Source organism: Colletotrichum jinshuiense, chromosome 4 (genome assembly GCF_051148585.1).
Source record: "Colletotrichum jinshuiense chromosome 4, complete sequence".
Classification (NCBI taxonomy): domain Eukaryota; kingdom Fungi; phylum Ascomycota; class Sordariomycetes; order Glomerellales; family Glomerellaceae; genus Colletotrichum; species Colletotrichum jinshuiense.
The window spans coordinates 2,287,529-2,306,688 of NC_139311.1; the positions used below are offsets into that span (position 1 = coordinate 2,287,529).

Sequence of the window (19,160 nt, forward strand, 5' to 3'; positions counted from 1 at the left end):
TTGGTCTCACACAGTGAACACAGTCCGTGCCAGAAGCCAGTTCCCGTCCCCCGTGTCACCATGCAACCGCTCATGGTTCCTCCTGGTCTGGAAACGGGAATCTTCTATATTCCCATAGCCAACGTTTGTTCCACAACCACGCAGCCTTTACTCCCCTCCTCTGACAGGCGACGTAGCTGCCATTTGATGCAAACTGGAGACAGCTAAAGGATTGGCTCCGCGAGGGTTGCGCTGTCGACCGTGTTCAAATCTTCGCCCCTAGTACCTCTGGCTGGGTTAGAGTGAGGGGCCAGCACAATTTCTATGGCGCATGTGGTGGGTACAAACGACTTATTCAATATTGTCCAGCATTTTGCTAATGCGCATCAAGATCGTCTAAAGGACGGCGTGTTCCATGGCAGACGGATAATGTTCGACGATCGAAACATGACAAACCCCATCATGGTCAAGGGCGTGGATCTGAACGAAAGCCCGGTGCCCGTGCCTTCAAGGGCACGGGGGCCTGACGTTGGAACAGCGAGCTACCAACAGACGGGCCTCTATCCGCATGACTCCTTTTCGGAGCCATCGTATGCGCAGGTTAGGGTGGTGTGGTTTATGCCCCTCCAATGTTTCTTCGCTGACTTGTGCAAATCCAGTGGGATCCTGGGAGTCGCTCTCTTCAACAGGGAGATATCACCACTCGGCAGCAAACCGTCTGCTACCCGGATGACGGAGTCAGCAGTGGGGGCTTCCCGGGTGCCTCCGGCCAGGTAGTCACTACCGAACATAGGAGAATCATTGTCAAACGCATAGGGCACAACGCCTCGGACGACCAAATCAAGGACTTGATAAGGCAAAGCCTGGAAATAATTACACCAGTGAAAGCGGAGCTTCAAAGGATCGATGTTCCACGGGGGTCGAACAACCAAACAAGAGGCCATGCATTTGCAACTTTCCGGACCTCGGAAACCGCACAAAGGGTCGCAGAAACTCTGAACGGGAAGACGTGGAACGCCCGCAAAATAGAGGCGCGGATGGTCAACGAAGAATCCGCGGATGAGCACCCTCGAGACTTGGGCTCCCGCCGACGAAAGAGCAGCGATCCGCCAAAGAAGAGGAGAGCAGTTGACAGGGTGAAAGTGCCATCCGCCACTGGGTCAAACAACCGGCCGACCGGCGAGTCGCTATCCTCCCGCCAACCGCAGAGACAGCAAAAGACAGGGCCGGTCGTTGTCGACGGCAGCAACCGCAGGTCTCGATCAGAATCCAAGGAGAGAAAGCCAAGATGAGGAAGTCGCCGCCCGCAGCGCATGCAGCTTGTTCGACAAAACCACCACCAACGATTCAGCATGCCCGCTGTGTGCATCCCTGAAGGACGCATGAGTGCCTGGTCGGTCTGGGCTGCCCCGGTTGTATGTTATGCCAGGATTGTGGTTTCCCCAGTCCTGCAATAGTCCCTAACGATGTAACGATGTAACGTATTCTGCTTTTCCTTTCCTTTCTTTTTCTTTAGCAGTCGCTCAATTATTCGGTCGAGCCTCGAAAACCAGTACACGTAATGTAAACGAACCGACATCAGACAGTTCAGCAGCCTCAACGAATACAAATGCCTCAAGAGCAAATTCACCCCAGTGGCAAGCGAGCCCGGCCCAACAATGATCTGAAATGAAAATAGATTGGTTTGGACAGAGCTATTAATGGCACCTGGATCAGTCTCCATCAGGCCAGGCCACTGAAGAGAAATCCAACAAACTTGTCCTGCACGCTGCATGAGGCATAGCTCGTTTGGTGAAGACTGGTTCCTCTGGTTGGTTGGGTCCCGGGGTTGAGTGTTCGTCTCGGTCAGTTCAAGCGGGTTGCGAGCAACAAACATTCGCCCCAGATGCGGAAGTATGCCCGTGGCCAACAGATGGGACCTTTTGCAACGCCTTGTTCTCTATGCCAATTGGCGCGCGGTCGTGCGTAGTGGGATACGGGCGATGCTCAGCTCAAGAGCAGGGAGAATTGAGTCGTCGTTGGCCCGGCGTAGATGGTAGCTGCCGGGCCTCACGATGGGGGTGGGTTTGCGTTTGTTACACAGAGGCACACACACCAAGTGTGCTAATGCGGCTCTGACGCCTTTATTCGACGCCGAAATCGATGCGACTCAATGCCTCCTCTGCTTGCGTGACACTAAACTGCCAGTGCCAGAGGCCCGATGCAGCTACCCGTCCAACGGGCACGGAGGACACTAACACGACGTGAAAGGGTGGGGGCGGTTCCTGGCAACGGGCTGACGTCTGTTGCCGTTTGCCACAACACCGTCTCGTCTTCTGCACGACGACTGCACGATCTTCTCACCCCTGGTTCGTCCGATGAGATCGATGGGACGTGGAGGTGAAGAAGGAAGAAGCAATAGTATGGGGACAGACACCTCGTGTGGGGTGGTAATCTATGCACATCCAGCGCCCACCCCCCAACGCCCGTAATTTGCGTCCAGACCGGCGCCTACATGTGTACACGTGCGCATTTGCTGCCACGACCGGCGAGAGATGCCCGGTGGGAGGCGCCATTCTCCCTGATGGCAGCGACGGCAATCCTCGGGTCATCGGGGGGGAGGGAGGGAGGAGAGCGCAACGCAGCTTCGACCATTCTCATCCCCATCTTTTGCGGTTTCCCTGCCCCCAAGAATATTGGAGCAAACATGCATACAGCCTCGGACCACCTGTTCACCTCCAGCCTTGTATATTGAACACCCTCCCTCCCCTACGTTATACCCTACCCTCCAATGCAATTCACAGCAATTCCCCGGCGTTGGCTCTTGTCCTGTTTCTCTTTTCAGCTCCCAAAAGTACCCATCCCCATCCCTCCCCAGCTCCGCCTATCCACATCCACGCACACACACTCACACACACACATACCAAAGGGCCAAGATCGGACGGAGTTTATGTCTACCCCCCTGTTAAGACTTGTCCATTATTATTTGTTTGGGCTTCCTGGGGGAGGGGGAAGGGAAGGGGAGGCAGCCAACGCATTTGCCGAACTGGTTGGCTACGCCCTCTGTCGGCTCGGCGGCCGGTCGGTCCATGTTTTTGGTGGTGTGTGTTGGGCCATACTCGATATCCCCAAACACGCACCCGCGTCTGTGGTAGGACCAAGAAATATCAAAGAACCATCCGTCCCCTTCTCCCTTCTTTCTCTTCGCCCCCCACGCCCTCTCCGCATTCGACCCAGAGAAGTTTAAAATAAATAAATAAAAAATAAATACCTGTCTTCCGGGAGCTGACCGCAGCATACGTCGGGGGAAAATGGCAACATGCAGGCGTACGGTCTCCAAGATGGGCGGGGGGACGTACGGGCCTTACACTCCTCCTACCACCTAACCCCCTTTCTCACTCGACTGGCGCCAATGGAACTAAACCACGAAAAAAATGAAAAAAATCTGCCCTTCCGGCCGGAGCATACACCGCGACGTGATGCGACGTGATGCGATGCGGTTTGCCTGCGCTCGGAAAGGTAGGTGGTACTGGGGAGGAGGAGGAGGTGAAGGAGCTGCTTCGGAACGAGGCCGGGTGTGCCTACGAATACCACCCCCCACCCCTCGCCGGTCCAAAGAGCGGCTCTCGCATCGAGGCAACGGCACGCGGTCAATGGCAAGAGCCGGAAAGTAAATGGCCAAATGGAACTGGACAATCATGCATTTGTTTTTTCTGCTTCTCCTGTGTTCTACCTCCACGCAATGTGCCCCCCCTCTCCATGCAGAGAGAAACACGTCCGATGCTACCTCAACGCCGTTTTGCCCGCTCGCCCTCCTCTTGGTTCTCCTATCACGAGGTGCCGCCCCTGTTCCGTTCCTCGTCCTGTCGTCAAGGGCACGGCCTGGCCGAATCAGCCGCCAAAGTCCATCTTCAGCGCGATGCTCGGCTGGCCCGTCGCCCCGCTGGCGGCCTGTTCCGTCGGCCCCTGCTGCCTTCCCCACCGGATCACCTCCTCGAGGAACGCCTTTTGCCCGTCGCTCATGCTGGCCACGACGGTCCGGAACGCGTTCTGGTCGATGGCGGCGAGCTCGAGCAGCCTCGCGCTCGTGTCCCTGTAGCACTCCTCGCCCTCGGAGCTCGCGCGCGCGAGGAAGGTGGGGAGCACGAGCGCCATGGCGACGGGGACGCGGTCCTTGGGCACGGCGCCCACGTACTGGCTGAGCGAGTGCGCGATCATGGAGCGGGCGTTCTCGGGGTCGTCTGGGGCCGTGTTGGAGACGAATGCGACGAGGCGCGGGAGGATGTAGCGCGCGATGGTGTGGTCCGCCGGCGTCGGGTTGGCCTGCAGGAGCAGGGACCTGATGCAGTTTGCCGCGATCTTGGCCGTCTGGACGGGGTGTTAGCAATGTGCCAATGTCGGTCGGGGGCGAGGATACAGCTACATACCATGCGATCCGTGAGGCAATCAATCACCTCGTCGAGGTATCTTGCCACGAGGGGATCGTTTGCCGCCAGTGAGTTGGTGCCGCCCGTGAGCAGGATGGTGCTCGCGAGCAAACAGTTCTTGACGCAGGTGAGGGACGTCGGCACCTCGCGTTTCTGGGCGTTGAGGTAGATGGAGAGGAATCGACGCAGGCAGCCCTGCAGCTGGACGTCCGTGGGCGACGGGCCGCTGTCGTCGCTGCCCTTCCTGCGGGACTTCGTCATGCTCCCGACGAAGCGCTTCAGGGTGGGAAGGGACTGGGGGACAATCACCACCTGGCATCCCGGGGTCGCGAGGATGGTGGCGAAGATGTGGATGATGCAGGCGTGGAGGTCCGTCTTGATGATGGAGGGGAATACCTCGGCGGCGTCCACGAGTGCGTTCAGGGATGACCGGATGAGGAGCACCGCCTCCTCCGTCATTTGGTGGCGGACGGGTTGGTTTGCTTCTGCGAGGTTGGGCAGGAGGCCGGAGAGCACCAGGACGATGATTCGCGTGAGCTCGAACAGCTGATCAATGTCGTCGGATAGGTCCCCGTCGTCGCCAGAGTCCTTCTTGCGCGCGGATGGGTGGGAGACGCACAGGGCCCTTGCGATCTCCACAATGACGCCCTGCACGTCGAGGCCCTCCGTCAGGACCAGTCGGTCAAGGAGGTCCATGGTTTCCGAGAAGATAGCCTCTCTGTAGATGGCGTGGCCGGACACGCTGGGGTGGAGGATCTTCTTGAGGGCTTGCAGGATCGCGAGGTTCTGTTCCTGAGTGGCCAGCGAGTCGCTCTGGCCCGGGCGCGTGGCCAGAGCCTCAAACGCGATGCCGAACAGGACGAAGAAGAAAGCGACAGGCTCGTCGCGGTAGTTGATGTCGGGCCCCTTCGTGTGGCCGTTCGTGCTCAGTCCCTCGGACTCCTTCCCGTCCAAGGCATCAAAGACAAACTCGCTGTCTTGCTCGATCAGGCTGGCAATGGCGTCGACGAGCTTAAGCCATGACTCCTGGTAGAACTTGAGCAGAGTCTCTCGGTTGAGGGCTGCGTAAATGGTGTCGAGACTGCCGGACAGCGATGGGGGCCCCAGTGTCATCGAGATGTCGGGCTCGAACCGCAGGCGGGCGAACTCTCGCAGCGACTCGAGCCACAGCGGCGTCAGCGTTCCAATGTGCGGCTTCAACACGTCCAGCAGGTACTTCTGCTCGGAGCTGGCAACTTGGAGCTCCGCCCAGGCCGAGAAGACCGACATCTTGACCATGACCTGCGCATTGGAGCTGAGGCCCTTCAGGTCGCCGATTCCGGCATTCTCGTGGTCTTTGGAGAAGTTCTCAAGCGCGGAGACCAGAGTCTTGAGAATACGGCCCATTCTGTCGACATCGGTGACGATGCCCGTGGAAATGAACCCGGCGCAGACGTTGACCGCTTCGGATGCCAGCTCGGGGGACGAGTCGGCGGCGAAGGCTGGCGTGAGCGCCGAGCTGATCTGGGCCTGGTACTGCTCCAGAAGCATGGCTTCGTCAAAGTCCGGGTCCGGTGTCCTTCCAAACATTTTGAGGACCGCCCCGATGATCTTGAGACCCCACACACGCAGCTCCAGAACGCTAGACGTGGACGCGGAGAAGGCCATGCGGACAACATCGCCAATCTTGTTTTGCAGCTCCAGCTGGGCGGCGGACTCGCCGTTCGTCATCACATCCTTCGCAATCAGGACAAACATGTCGTTGATGCAGCTGATTGCAAAGGTCGTCACTTGCCACCGGAGAGGCTCGACTTCGGCCCCGGCCTTGTTGTCTTGGTCGTCCTTGGCAACGCCGGCCGCTGCCGCGAAGCCGGCGACTTCCTCATCTTGCAGGTCAGGCATACCGCCCGACTTTTTGGCTCCGGCGGCCGATTCTTCCTTGGCCTTGACCCTCGTCATCTTCAGTACATTTTGGAACCGGTGAAGCCACAGACCGGTGTCTGTCAGGCAAGTCTGCCGCATCCAGTTCCTGATGATGTTTCGGATGCCGTCGTGTGTCGACGCAGTATCCAAAACGAGCCACAGGTGGTCCTCGAAGCCCGTCTCTGCAGCGCTGATTACATCGTTGGGGTTCCTCTTCATGATGTTGTAGAGGCCATCGACGGCAACGTCCCGCAAGATGGGGTACTCTGACCTGAGGTACTTCTGAAGCAGCCTGACGTACTCCTCGAAGTTCATGTACCCGGGCGCGTAAAGGGATAAGTGCTCGAGACAGCTCAACGTTGCTCGTTGCACCAGCAGGTCCTCCTCTTCTTGGAGCTGACCGACCAGGTTGAGGATGAGCTCTCGCGATTTGGTGGAGTCTTGAAGGTCGGGACCCAGGACGTTGATCAGGGAGTCGACGCATCGCGTGATGGCCGCCGGAGTTGACAGCTCCATCTCGAGGTTCATGGTGATGGCGGACGAGATCTCCGGGTGGTGCGTGTCGGAGACGTACAGCTGCGCCAGCATTCCGAGCGTGCTAGGCACGTATCCGGCGAAACTCAGCCCAGCTGCATCTGATGCCAGTGCCAGTGCCTCCAGAGCCCAGAAGTGAACGGTCGGGTGGGGGTCGTTGCAGAGAGACATGAGAATGCCGAGAATGGTCTTCAAGTGGTAGCCAGCCGCCATGCCACCCACCTTGGTTTGGATGGACCCAAGTGCCATGGCGCAGCCGGCACGGGCGCTGGGCTCACGGTTGCCGACGATCGTGTCGACGAGGTACTTGATTTCGTGGTTGGTGAAGGCATTTCCGCAAGCGTTACACAGTCTTGCAACTGCGGCATAGCCGACACTGCGGACATACTGGTCTCCGTCGATGACGAAGTCGCGCAGCATGTCCTGGAGCAGCCTCTCCACGGCGATGCTAGTGATGTTGCCGGGAGACGACCGGGTCTCCCTGACCGCCACTCTCAACGTCGACAAGATCGCAACCGAGACGTTGACGTTGATGGCCGCCTTCCTTCCGGGATCTCTCAACAAGGTGCCGGCAGACATGAACGTCCTCACCTGCTCCAGAACGCTCTCCTGTACCTTGGGAGGCGTGAGCGGGAAAACAAAAGCAAACAACTGAATGGCCATGTTGATGACTTCGGTGGCCGGCGGGTCGGGGTTGGTCGTCCCTGAGGTCGTGTCGCCCACGTACAAAAGAGATGCGTCGTGCTCTAGGGTGCCGCACACTGGCGATAGCAATAACCTGTCGATGGACTCCTCCGGTGTGTCTTCTTCAACCGGTGTTCCTTCTATTGTGTTGTCCTGCTGTCCGGGCAGGCTCTTGACTTTGAAACCAGAGATGAGGCCCGTAATGCCGAACCCGGAATTATCGCCAACGTCCCAGACGGTCTCGAATGTGGCGGCAGCGTTCGCTATGGACGCGCTAAGAGAGTTGGCAGAGTAGTTTTCGGGGTCCGCGAACAGCGATATGGCGATGGTGAGGAGGTTGGACTGCAGCAGGGCCTCGCTGCCGCCAGCTGGGCTGAGGTTCACCAGCTTGATGTAACACTGCATGACACGGCGCTGGACCATCATATCAAGGTCATGGAGTTGCAGCGCCGGCGTCAGCCTCTGCGACACGTCATCGGTGGTCTTCTTCGAAGGCAGTGTTCGCAAGAAAGCCGACGTGTTCTGGAGCATGGTAGCAATGCGCTTGGAAACATCGACCGTCAACAACCGGTGGTTAAACTGCAGGAACGAGAGGATAGGTCCCAGGGCACATTCCCTGACGTGTGTCAGGAACGAAGCCTCTAGTGGACTACGGTGCGCAGTGTTGTCTTTTGACAGCGGCTTCGGTAGCGCATTCTTCCACAGCAACAGCAGCTGAGAAAGATGAATCTTGACAAAGTTTGGTCCCAGGGACATCAGGCCGCCGATCAGGATCCACGCGACCTGGATCTGAGTGCTTGAGACTCTCAGCTCAGACTGTCCACTGGACTTCAAAAGGTTCGTGGCCATGGTCAAGACACGGCTGTTGATGTCAACAGATCCGTGCAGGGGCCGCGCGGGGCTGGCACTCAGGGTTGCCGCCAGACCATGGGCGAATCCCACGCATCGTCGGGGGGAGTTCCGCCCGCTCGTGAGCAGAGACAACTCCCGGCTGAGGCTGTTCATGCATACCGACAAGCAGGGCAGGAGCTGCTGCGGGCAAGCCAGGACGAAGGCCTTCATGCATGCCGAAGCGTGCACCTGGACCGAGTAACTGGGGTGCTGGAGAACTTGGAGAAGGCCATCCCTGCAGGACTCTGCAAAGTTGTTCGCCGCGGAACCTAGGCCGTTGATGAGAGAGGCTGCCGCGCCAAGGGCCGCAATAAGAGTGTGCTTCGATGGCTCTGGCCGCTCGGTCAGAGCTTGAGGGTAGTTCTTGAGTATGCTGTTGATAATAGACTTGGCCGCCGCCGTCTGGCCAGACTCGCCCAAGATCTTCTGCCCGATGATATCCTGGAGAATGGCGTCAACGATGCGCCTCGAAATAAGAAGTCTATAGCGGTTGTTCATGATGTTGGGCTGTCCCAGCAAGTCGATGGTCAAGTTCTCGAGAATCCTGAGGTAGTTGGCCTCCACCGTCTTTTCACCAAGCTTTCTCAGCACTTTGCCGTAGCAAACACCGATGGCCGCCCTGGCTCTGTTGGACGTCGGCATCTTGGTATACTGCGTTGACAAGACCTTGAGAATGTCTGTGAGCGTAAGCGCCAGATCCTGCGTCCTCTTCCCGCTGGGGGCGGGGCTACCCGGCCGTGATGTAGGCAGTTCGTCCTCGTCCGCGACCATGCTGGCCTGAGTACCGGTGCGCTTGGGGGGCTTCTTGGAGAACCTCTTCGACGCCTTCGGCGCAGGGGCTCCCTCCGCGATGCCCGTCTCGGAGTATCCCCGAACCATGGCCTCTGCCAGCGCTTCCGCGGCCGCATGTCTGACCTGCGACGAAGACGAGTCAATGACCTTGAAGACGGCGGCCTGCAGCTTCTCAAAGTCGCTGGAGTTCTCGAAGTAAGGTGTGTGTCGAACAAGAGTCCTCAGGCAACGACACGCCGAAACGACCACGAGCGAGCCCTTGTCGCTCGTGGAGTAGCTGCGCGACTGCTTAAAGATATCCCTGGCGACGTTTTCGTCCACGCTCCCTTCCACCATCTTGACGATCTTGCTCAGGGACCCGAAGACGGCGGCGCGAAGCCCCGCGTTGTTGGACGACGACCTGAGAAGCTTGGTGAGTGTGGCGCACGCCAGCTGGTGCAGCCCGATGGCGCTGTCGCCGGCGGATGCGTAGACATCCCCTAGGCACGCGACGGCGGCGTGCTTCGTGCGCGGTCCGGCATCGGTCTTGGACTTGGCGCCGGAGATGATGCCGATGAGGTCGTTGATGGTCTCGAAGAGGAGCTTCCTGTCGCCATTGCCGAAAATGTGGGCGAGGCACTTGCCCAGGTTGTTCCTGACGACTCGGCTCGGCTGCGGGGAGGGGAGGTTGATGATCTGGAAGATCTCCTTCTTGAGGTAGAACTGCTGGGCGGTGCAGTCGTCGGCAGAGAGGCTCAGGACGTGCTTCGACAGGGTCGAGACGAAGGTCAAGAGGAAGAGCTCCTGTTGTTCGGCAGGGAGGGCCTGGAGCTTCGGGACGTCGAGCTCGGGGGTCGAGGTCGCCGCTGAGTCGACGGCGGGGGAAGCTGTTGCTGGGGCAGGCGGTGGAGGTGCTGCTGATGCAGCTGATGATGGCCGGGGCGAGGCCGCTGGATGCGCGTGTTCCCCGTTGGAGCCATTGGGGGCCCCTGTCGACGACATGGGAACGGTCGAGGTGTGTGATGACGCCGTCGAGCGCACACACGGGTTTGGGTGTTCGATAGTTTGTCCCTTTCGTCAAACGGGTTTTTTGTGTTGAAGGGTGTGATATTGGGGACAGGTTGAGGGACAGGATAGGACAGGACAGGCATGTGGTCAGGTACGGGATGGTCTAAGGTAAGCCCAGGCAATTAGGGGCGGCTACCCCCCCCAGACGGGGCCAGCCCAAGTTTTGGGGGCCCATGACATACCACTTGAGGCGCTGGGCGCACCCACTGTGGCTCAAGCGTAGGGTACCGATTATGACGGGTGAGTGAGCAGGGATGTGGCCCAATAGGAGGACACACCTCGCCCGCTCCGCCTGACGTTGCCCCGTTTAAATTTTTGGAGCTCCGAGCTCTCAGAGTCGCGGCCGTCCATGTCGCGGAAGTGTCCCGGCAGAAACTTGACATGAACCAGAGGAGATAGGACGGCAAGACCCCCCCTCCCAAAGGCCCAACCCCGATCCCGGTTCCCGCCTCAACCACCCCCCGAAAGACGGCCGCGTTCCTGCCCGAAAACCAGCATGGCCATGCGTCCGTTCGCCTCCGGCCCCTTGCGGAGCATCGCATCGCGCATCGTCGCACCCGTGCCGACATCTCGAGCTCAGCCCACCTTCTGCCGCCAATGCCTCCGCCCGCTGTCGACGACGCCCGCCGCGCGGAGCGGGCACAACAAGTGGTCCAAGATCAAGCACAAGAAGGGCGCCGCCGACGCGCAGAAGAACAGCATGCGCAGCCAGCACTCCAAGACGATTGCCCTCTACTCGAGGCGTGCGTCCCTCCCCCCCCAGGTCCCTCGGGGTTGTGCTGTCGCATGGGCAGAGGCTAAATATTTCTCGCAGTATACGGGACCACCGATAATCCCCAATTGGTCGCAGCTGTCGCAGCCGCAAAGAAAGGTACTTGAAGGACGAACAAACGCACCTGCAGTCTTGGGGGGGAAGGGGGGGTAGGATCTTGGACCAGCAGCAACTGACATGAATCTCAACCACTCGCAGACGGCACACCAAAGAACGTGATCGACTCCGCCATAGCGCGCGGCCAGGGCCGCTCCGCCTCGGGCGCGAGCCTCGAGTCCTTGACCCTCGAGGCCATCATCCCGCCCGGCGTCGCCCTCATCATCGACATCGAGACGGAAAGCAAGGCCCGCAGCCTGCAGGACCTCAAGGTCCTCATCAAGAAGCACAAGGGCACGGCCAACGCGGCGACGTTCTTCTTCACGCGGCTCGGGAGGGTCGTCTTCGAGGCCAAGGACGGCGGACCCGGGATCGACGACATCATGGACGACGCCATCGAAGCGGGCGCCGAGGACCTCGAGGCCGACGAGGAGGGCAACCTCGTGGTATGGACGCAGCCCAACATGACCAATGCCGTCGCGAACGGCGTCGGGCCCAAGTTCGAGCTGAATCTGCTCAGCTCCGAGATCGTCTGGACCGCCAACGAGGACACAAAGGTCAAGATCGACGCCGGGCTCGAGGCGACGACGCTGGGCGACCTCTTGACCGCGCTGCAGGAGTTCCCCGAGGTGCAGGCCGTGTACGCCAACCCCACAAAAGGAGACATCCCGGAGGAGGAATGGGCTAGGATCGAGGAGAACCTCGACTCGTAGACGAATGAAGGACGTGGGGAAAGCATAGACATGTACATTACTGTCGGGTTTTCCATTTTGTACAACATGTAGAAAAAACACATATAATACACCACAATTGGCTGCTCTGAGGGGCGATGTCTGGACCCCCAAAAATAGGTACCCTGCCCGAACGCCGCGTCCATCGCATGACAATTTCCCAAGCCAAATATTTTTTTTTGACCGCCAAACGCCCATATGTTACAGCGCACCTCCTCCTCCCCAGCACCATCCTCACATGGAATGCTGCTCGCTCGCATCCTCCCATCCCAGCAGCGTTCGCGCATTAGATATGTCATGATGCCTTCGTCTCGAATGTCTGAATGTTCGAATGCCGAATCTCGGATGTCGCCCCCAATTGGGTCTGCCCTCCCTCGCCATCATCAAAGGTCGGCCTCCCTTGTCGCTACTCTACGATTGCTCCTCGTTCGAGGGCGGGTTCTGCGCCGCCTCCCTCTGCCTCCTCATGTCCTCGACGGCCCGCTGCCGCCGCGCCAGCCTGATGTACTCGGACTTGATCTCGTCGCGGTCGAAGGGGATCTTGTGCGAGTGCTCCGCCTTGGGCCAGAACTCGGGCACGGCGAAGCGGTTGTCGAGGTTCGTGCCGAAGTAGTACATGATGCCGATGGGAAACATGACATACATGCCGAACTGCCAGTGGCGCGACGTTGTCAGCTTCCAATTACTCCCAGAGTCGGACGATCAAGCGCAACAACAAAAAAAGAGGAAGGCCATACCTTGAAAACTTCCAGGTTAAGACCGCCCATTTTGAAAAATCTTTGTGCTTTGCGTTTCGCGGTGAGTGTGGATTGTGCAGTTGGAATCAATGACGCTGGAGACAGGTCGGACGATTTGCAGGGTCGATGGATGATGGGAGCTCTTTGCCCACCCACTGCGAATCACCTGCGGCGGGATTGGACGCCGGGGTTGGGCGGGATGGCCGGAGACTCGGCGCAGGTTTTTTCCACGTGCTCCGGGGTTTGGTGTGGGGCACCCAGCCCGATCTGACAGAGCCCGAAAGGCATGGCACGCCATGATAACCTGCGACGACGTCCGCACTCCGTAGTTCACCATGTTGGGACGAACAGTCTCTTTTTCGATGACCCGCAGGCCGTTGACATTGTCATTCATAAACTACGATGATGCCGGTATCCAGTGTGAGAACAATGCTCGCAACACCTGCCGAGACCTCCCAACCAATCCGCCCAAAGCATCAGCATGTCGTACCGCCCAGTTGCCCAACCACAATGCCTCTAAACGCCGAAGCACGGTCTATGTACAGACTTCCGGAAATCTACAGTTGGCCCATATCCGTATTATACAGATGAAAAATGGTATATAGCGCTGTGATGCGCCGCAATCTAGTGCGGTCGCTGCGCCGCCGCCCGCCTCTGGCTTTGTGCTTCCTCCATCATCATCCGCTCCGTCAAACTTCGCGGTGTCCCAGAGAACAGTGACTGCCCGACACTGGCACGATAGCTGTTTAAATCCCCATCGTCTACGCCACTGCGCCCGTCCAGTCCGCCGATGAAGCTGCTGACATCGCCAAGCGAGGCTGCCTGCTGGTAGACCTCGGGGTTCTTGACGATAGGCATTATGACAGGACGACCCCTGAAGGATCCCACTGAACCTGAGATGAGATGCGCCGGGATCGAGGGTTCTGGGGGCTTGGGAATTGATACAGCGGGCGAGGTTGAGTATAAAATCTGGGCAGTCGGCTCGTTTGTGTCTGCTTCCCCCTCTTCCTCCTCTTCATCCTCCTCTTGTATCGGCGCCGGTCGCGACCGAGGCTTAGGGGGCGCACTGAGCCCCTCAAAGTGGAACATGTCTTCGTCATCCTCGTCCTCATCCTCTTGCTGCCCCGAAAGAGACTTGGTTCCATTGCGCGAGCCCGAGCTGTCCGGAGTGGGACTGTAAGGCACAGGCGCCGTCGCCCTTGTCGGTGAGCGTGACAATGGTGAAAGAATGGCTTTCTTGTTAGCAAATGATTTGGGCTTTGCCATGGCGAGGAACCCATCGTCAGAGGAGCTGTCATCGCCGTCGTCGTCCCTTTCCCTGTCACTTTCCCTTCCCTTGTCGGATGTGTCCGGTGAAGCGGGGCCCGGCGGCTCCGGGGTCCGCTCGCGCTCCATCACAGTCTGCTTCGGGCGATGTTGAAGCCTCGGGCTAGGTTGGGCGGCGTCGCTGTGTTGCAGGGAACTCTCGGAATCCGACGTAGGCATGCTTCCGCCCTCTTTATCCGCCGCGGGTCCCTGTGCATCGGGGTTCACGACGGTCCAAACAGTGTTGACATCCAGAGGGGCTCGAGAGAGGGCGCGAAGTGCTTGGGAAGAAGAGACCTTTTTCGGTGGCGGCCCGATGTCCTCGTCGGGCCCGAGTAGGGATTCGACGCTCATGCTCATTGACTCATCTTCGCGCGGGGGGGGAGTAGACCTCGAATTGGCAAGGGTGTGCGACAGCACCAACGACGGCTCTGATGACTGGGGCGAGGCTGTAGGCAGCACCTCCCCGCCCTCGAATTCGAAGCGCACTCGCCTGGGGCTGGCAGGGGGCTTAGATCCGCTCGAGGTCCTCCGCAAGGCGCTCCGACGCACCTTGCAGTCACTCTGCTCGGAGGCCCCAGAGGATGTCGTGTCATCGGTCGCACGGCGTTCGTGGCCCGGCCGGTCTGGCGTCTGGGTCGCAGCAGCCGACACCTGGGTCGGAGGCTGATCCACTCCCTGTCCGGACTTGCGCCGGCCCATGTCGTCGTCGGTAGCAGGCTTTGGAAGCGGTGCGAGGGATGGCGATTGGTTTGCCGGTGACTGGTGTGAGCTGTCCAGCAGGGGCAGGTAGCTTGGGGTGAAGAGGCCGTGGAACTCCCTGTCTCTTTCCCGGTCGTGCGCAGTGTCGGGAGAGGTTAGGATACCAGTGCCGGCATGGGGGAGGACGGATTGGGTGGTGGACGCAGGCGGCAACGGAGGGTCGCGGGGTCCGGTATGATTTTCGGTGACCTCCTCGGTGTCGTCGGTGGGCGGTGGCTGTGAGTCAGGAAGGTCTCGTGGTGGCGCGAGGGCGGGACTGAGAGCGGGATAGTTGTCGAAGGAGGCAGCAACGGTACGGTCGACCTCGGCTGATATGTCGTGTGGGATGTTTTGGAGCAGTTGGCGGGAGTATCTATGGAACTCGATTGCCATGTCTTGGCGGTAGGCTGCAACCTTGTGGTCGAGGTCGGCTAGCTTCTGATGCAGGTCTCCGATGAGCCTCGTCGCATCGTCCATGTCCACCATGTCGCTCAACAGGAGCGGCAGAGGGAGTGGCAGCGGTGGCAGCGACTGGGGGAGATGGGCGGGCGAGGGTCAGGAATCGGAGCGAGGTGGGCCAATGGGTTCCTGGGCGTGGGCATGACGCAAGGCGCCTGAAGAAAGGGAGCCCGTCGCGGCGAAATGGTCGGCGGAGTCCAATGTTTGTTCGGGATGGGCGGTTTACGGTTGCGGCCAGACCACAGGCGCACACACACACAGGGTTGCAGAGGCGCACTTGGGGGCGGCGGAAGATGAGAGGTTTCGGGTTGGAGATAGGCGCGTGGATGGGGAATGTTTCTCTCCCTCCTTCTTCCCCGCGGAGAGAGATCAGGTCTGGGGGCCGGGGTGGTGGTCTCGGATCAGGCCAGTCTCAGACTGGGAATTGAAAGTAAGCCGGGATGGGGGACGAGACAAGACTGAATTGGACAAGGTCGATGTAGATCCAGACAGGTCAGGTCAACGTGAGCAGGGCCAAAGAGGTAAGACAGGAACGGGGAAAAGGCCGCAAGAGAGGAAATGACCAGTAAATGTGCCGAGTTTGTGCAGAGGTCGAAGGAGGGACCGATGTGCGATGTGCGATGTGCGATGTGGGTTGTGGTTTTTTCGGCGGTGCCCGGTCGTGGTTGGCGGGCTCGGAGGACCTCTACAGAGTACCTTTCGCTGTAGTGGGAGGCCTAGAACACCCTAAAGATGGTGTCCCCGATCCCCACTGTCTGGACTTTGGGTCGGGTCGTGGCACTGGTTCACCATCAAGTTGGGGGTTTCCGCCCATCGCAATCCAATGGAATTGGCTGGAATCGAGGGGATGGGGGGGAGGGAGGGGGGGAAAGGCGGTAGTGGGCGCAGTACGTACCCGTTGCCAAGTGAACAGGGGTATCCCCCCCCCTCCTCAAGACTCAAGGCCCAAGGGCTTTAAGGGCTTCCAGGGGTGTGTTCCCGGTGCTTTTCGGCAGGCGGATCTCCTAGGTGAAGTCGCCTTCCATTTCCAGGATACGATTGCCAGGGCGTGCGCATTTTTTTGCATCTCGATGGGGGGGGGAGGCCACCAAAGAGCATCATCTATCATAGTACTCTGTACTCCGTACGCGGCACGCAGTAGATCATCGATCCCTGTCGCCGTATTTTGCTTGCTTCGCCTCGCCTTGCGTCGTCAGGCTCGGGGGCACCTTCCTATGTCGCATACCTAGAGCCTGCTGCGATATCGTTCGAGGGTCAGTCAGTCATGCTGCTTTGCCTTCGGGTATCAGCGGCGGTTTCTCACCGAACAAGAAGACAACGGATTGCTCCTTGTGTTCTGCACGTGAACATGTCCGCCAGACCATGGCCAATCTCCTCCTCACTTTGCTTTTCTCAGTTCATGGGGCATGGAGCCTAGAGCTTGGAGTCAGGAACCTGGCCGGGACCAAACCCCCATCGACTAATCGGCTACACCGTCCGTTCCCGCTCAATTATCGCTCCATTCCCAGAGACTCACATGCACCCGCAAATTTCTTCATGTGTTTCTCAAGCATGCTCTGCCTTCGGTACTCCCACTGGCCGACTGGACCGCCGTCTTCGCCGCGTGCAGCTGCGCATTTGATTTGATAATCCACATGCTCGTATGCCCCTCTGCTGATCCCAGTTTATCATCAAAGTTGGCATACTTGATGGCTAAACACCCCCCCCCCCCCCCCCCCCCCCCCCACGACAGAAAATTCAATCCCTAACATGGCAGGCGCTGCAATAATTGTTGCAACCATTAAGCTATCAGACAATCTCGGCACCCGGCAAGGTCTTGTCTGAATGTGTAACTGGCCACTTTCTTCCCGTTCTACATGGATGGCGACGGTGAGACGAGCGCTTTACATGACACTAACACACACTTACATAGCATCCTACACCCCAGACTCACTTGCCGAGCAGCTTCCGCAACTCCGTCGCCAAGGGACGAAAGCCTTTTATCCTTTCGCCGATAACGCGGGGTTTGTTTTGGCTGAAGGCAAGTCTGACTGGTTTTCGGACGAGAAGCCGCGCAACCAACCCCCCCGCCCCTTTCAAAAGACAAGGTTGAGGGCCCATCGAAAGAAGCATTGATGTGCATGTTTACTCAAATGAAGCCCCGAACACCCCACGAAATAAAAGCAATCCAACATCAAGCCGGCGCCAAGGATTACCCAGGTCCGGACAAGGTCGCGTAGCCATGGATGGGAGTGGGATGTACTGCACTGTGCCTACCATAGCATAACATTTGACTTTCCGACCTGGTTTTCTTCTTATACCACACTACATAGTGTACATCCCGCCGAGATAAGGGTGGGGGATGTCGCGGGTTGTGATGTCGGGCGGAGTGCCCTGGCAGTCGGTTTGCCCTAAAAAGGAGGGAAGAAGAAAGGGAAAAAACCCCCCTGGTCCCTCGCCGTGCGGAGTGAGAGTGGGCTTAGATATCCCTGACCGAGTCCGGCCCTTGGGTGTCACGCGGCCGCCCTGCACGGCGCATGACTGGCCGCCCCCTCTCACCGGTCCCGAAATCCCGTGACTGCAATGTCCCCCATCCGAATCCACGGGGCGACGAGTCACGGGACCGCAAAGCTGAACTTCTCCTTGCTTGCGCTGCCCTGCTTTGTTGGGCCGCTGATGTCTTGCCTTCCCGGTTCCCCAGGTTTAATATAGGTAACTGCGCCCCCCCGGCCTGATGCAATGCGCTTGCCCGGTGTTGCATGTCCGACATGCACATATGGCATTGGCATCTGGGGGGAGGGGGGAGGGGGAGGGGGCGCGAGGTATAAAAAAAAAACACTCCCTTGGCAGACCCGAGAGCATGCAACGCCCCGTGTGGCGGCCTGTGGAGGAGGAGGAGGCTGAGGGGCGGTGTGCCATATAAGGCGGAAGACGACGCCAGTAAGAAGGCGTTGGGCGAAAGCCTCCGAAGAACCCCTGTACGGTGAGGAAAGACTCGACGGGACGCGCCATTCTTCCGTCTTGTTCTCTCTTTTTTTTTTGTCCTGGCCAGCCACCTGCTTTCCTGCCTGGTCGTTGCCCAGAAGCCCAAAAGGGGTCTAGACCGAAGCCCTGATGGGCTGCCGCTCTCCCGCTGTGACCACTGCACGTTGCGGTCATGCTGACAGCGTGCGCCTCTGTTGTGCTGTCGTGCAACGGCTCTGCCTGCAAGGCCTTTCGGGCACAAACCTTTCTCGCACCGGTGCTCCGAAGGGGGGAGGCGGGCGAGCGGCGCTACGCTACTCGTCTCTGCCAGACTCGAAAGTGCCCAGGAGCGTGTCTTGCTCGCCATGTTTACTTCTTTGGGACGATAAGGATGGCGTCGAGGGCTCTGCATCTTGGCTCTGTTCTGGTTCGCAGTGAAGCGTCTGTCTGAAGCGTTGTGTGGTTGGAGGCGTGGCTGCTCAAGAGATGCATGGGCGAATTACCGTATCATCATCTGCCGTCTGCCAAGCTACTTTGTATTTCAACGAAAACATTGAGCGCGCCCGCCTGTCCGTATGTATGAATGTCAAAGGCTGCCAGTGGCGGCAAGACATGTCGAGGAAAGACCCGCAAAAAGCTGCCGTGTGTAAGTGCCTGTCACGACATGTGACGGAATGGCAACGCAAAAGTAAGCTCCAATTTGTGTATTGTACATTAATCCAATTAAACTCGGACCTTCTTTCACAAGCTGTGCTGTCACTGCAAGGTCTGAATCCTCGGCATGATCTTCAGCCTCACGCAGGGATCACTTCTGTGTGTTGTCCTCGTCTGCCTCCATATCGTTGGAGACTTGGCAATTCTGCCCGATCAAATCAACCCTGTCGGCAGTGGAACACAGTTCCACCTTGGCATTATCACTGTGACATGACTTGCAGCACAATACATCGATTGTCTTTGAAGGCCCTATCTAACCCCCTAATCTGAGGCGGTTCATTGTGTATCTGCTTCCAATAAAGCCTCCCAAGTCAAGGCCGCCGTCGAAGCCTCAGTAGTAAAATAAGCCATTGTCATCCATAAACCACACCACGAAAAGTATGATGGTCTAATCCTACAATCACAGCTATGATAACTCGCTGTCCCA

General features: G+C 58.7%; 5 protein-coding genes across 5 annotated transcripts; 2 read left to right on the forward strand and 3 right to left on the reverse strand.

The window, feature by feature from the left end:
• Positions 1-60: 60 nt before the first annotated feature.
• On the forward strand, positions 61-1,271 carry EsH8_IV_000571 (RNA recognition motif domain-containing protein; the record flags this gene model as incomplete). The annotated part of the gene is made up of 4 exons (XM_083265461.1): positions 61-123; positions 177-315; positions 371-579; positions 639-1,271. The coding sequence occupies 4 exons, from the start codon at positions 61-63 to the stop codon at positions 1,269-1,271; spliced, it is 1,044 nt and encodes a 347-aa protein (XP_083124356.1).
• A 2,578-nt stretch (positions 1,272-3,849) lies between these two features.
• On the reverse strand, positions 3,850-10,169 carry EsH8_IV_000572 (AP-1 complex accessory protein LAA1; the record flags this gene model as incomplete). The annotated part of the gene is made up of 2 exons (XM_083265462.1): positions 3,850-4,326; positions 4,386-10,169. 2 exons carry the CDS (start codon positions 10,167-10,169, stop codon positions 3,850-3,852), a joined length of 6,261 nt encoding a protein of 2,086 aa, XP_083124357.1.
• A 562-nt stretch (positions 10,170-10,731) lies between these two features.
• Positions 10,732-11,816, forward strand: EsH8_IV_000573 (post-initiation translation factor DPC29; the record flags this gene model as incomplete). The annotated part of the gene is made up of 3 exons (XM_083265463.1): positions 10,732-10,978; positions 11,050-11,106; positions 11,206-11,816. 3 exons carry the CDS (start codon positions 10,732-10,734, stop codon positions 11,814-11,816), a joined length of 915 nt encoding a protein of 304 aa, XP_083124358.1.
• A 429-nt stretch (positions 11,817-12,245) lies between these two features.
• EsH8_IV_000574 (uncharacterized protein) lies at positions 12,246-12,601 on the reverse strand (the record flags this gene model as incomplete). Its single annotated transcript, XM_083265464.1, has 2 exons — positions 12,246-12,485; positions 12,572-12,601. 2 exons carry the CDS (start codon positions 12,599-12,601, stop codon positions 12,246-12,248), a joined length of 270 nt encoding a protein of 89 aa, XP_083124359.1.
• Positions 12,602-13,195: 594 nt separating this feature from the next.
• EsH8_IV_000575 (uncharacterized protein) lies at positions 13,196-15,103 on the reverse strand (the record flags this gene model as incomplete). The annotated part of the gene is made up of 1 exon (XM_083265465.1): positions 13,196-15,103. The coding sequence occupies one exon, from the start codon at positions 15,101-15,103 to the stop codon at positions 13,196-13,198; it is 1,908 nt and encodes a 635-aa protein (XP_083124360.1).
• Between the last annotated feature and the right edge of the window lie 4,057 nt (positions 15,104-19,160).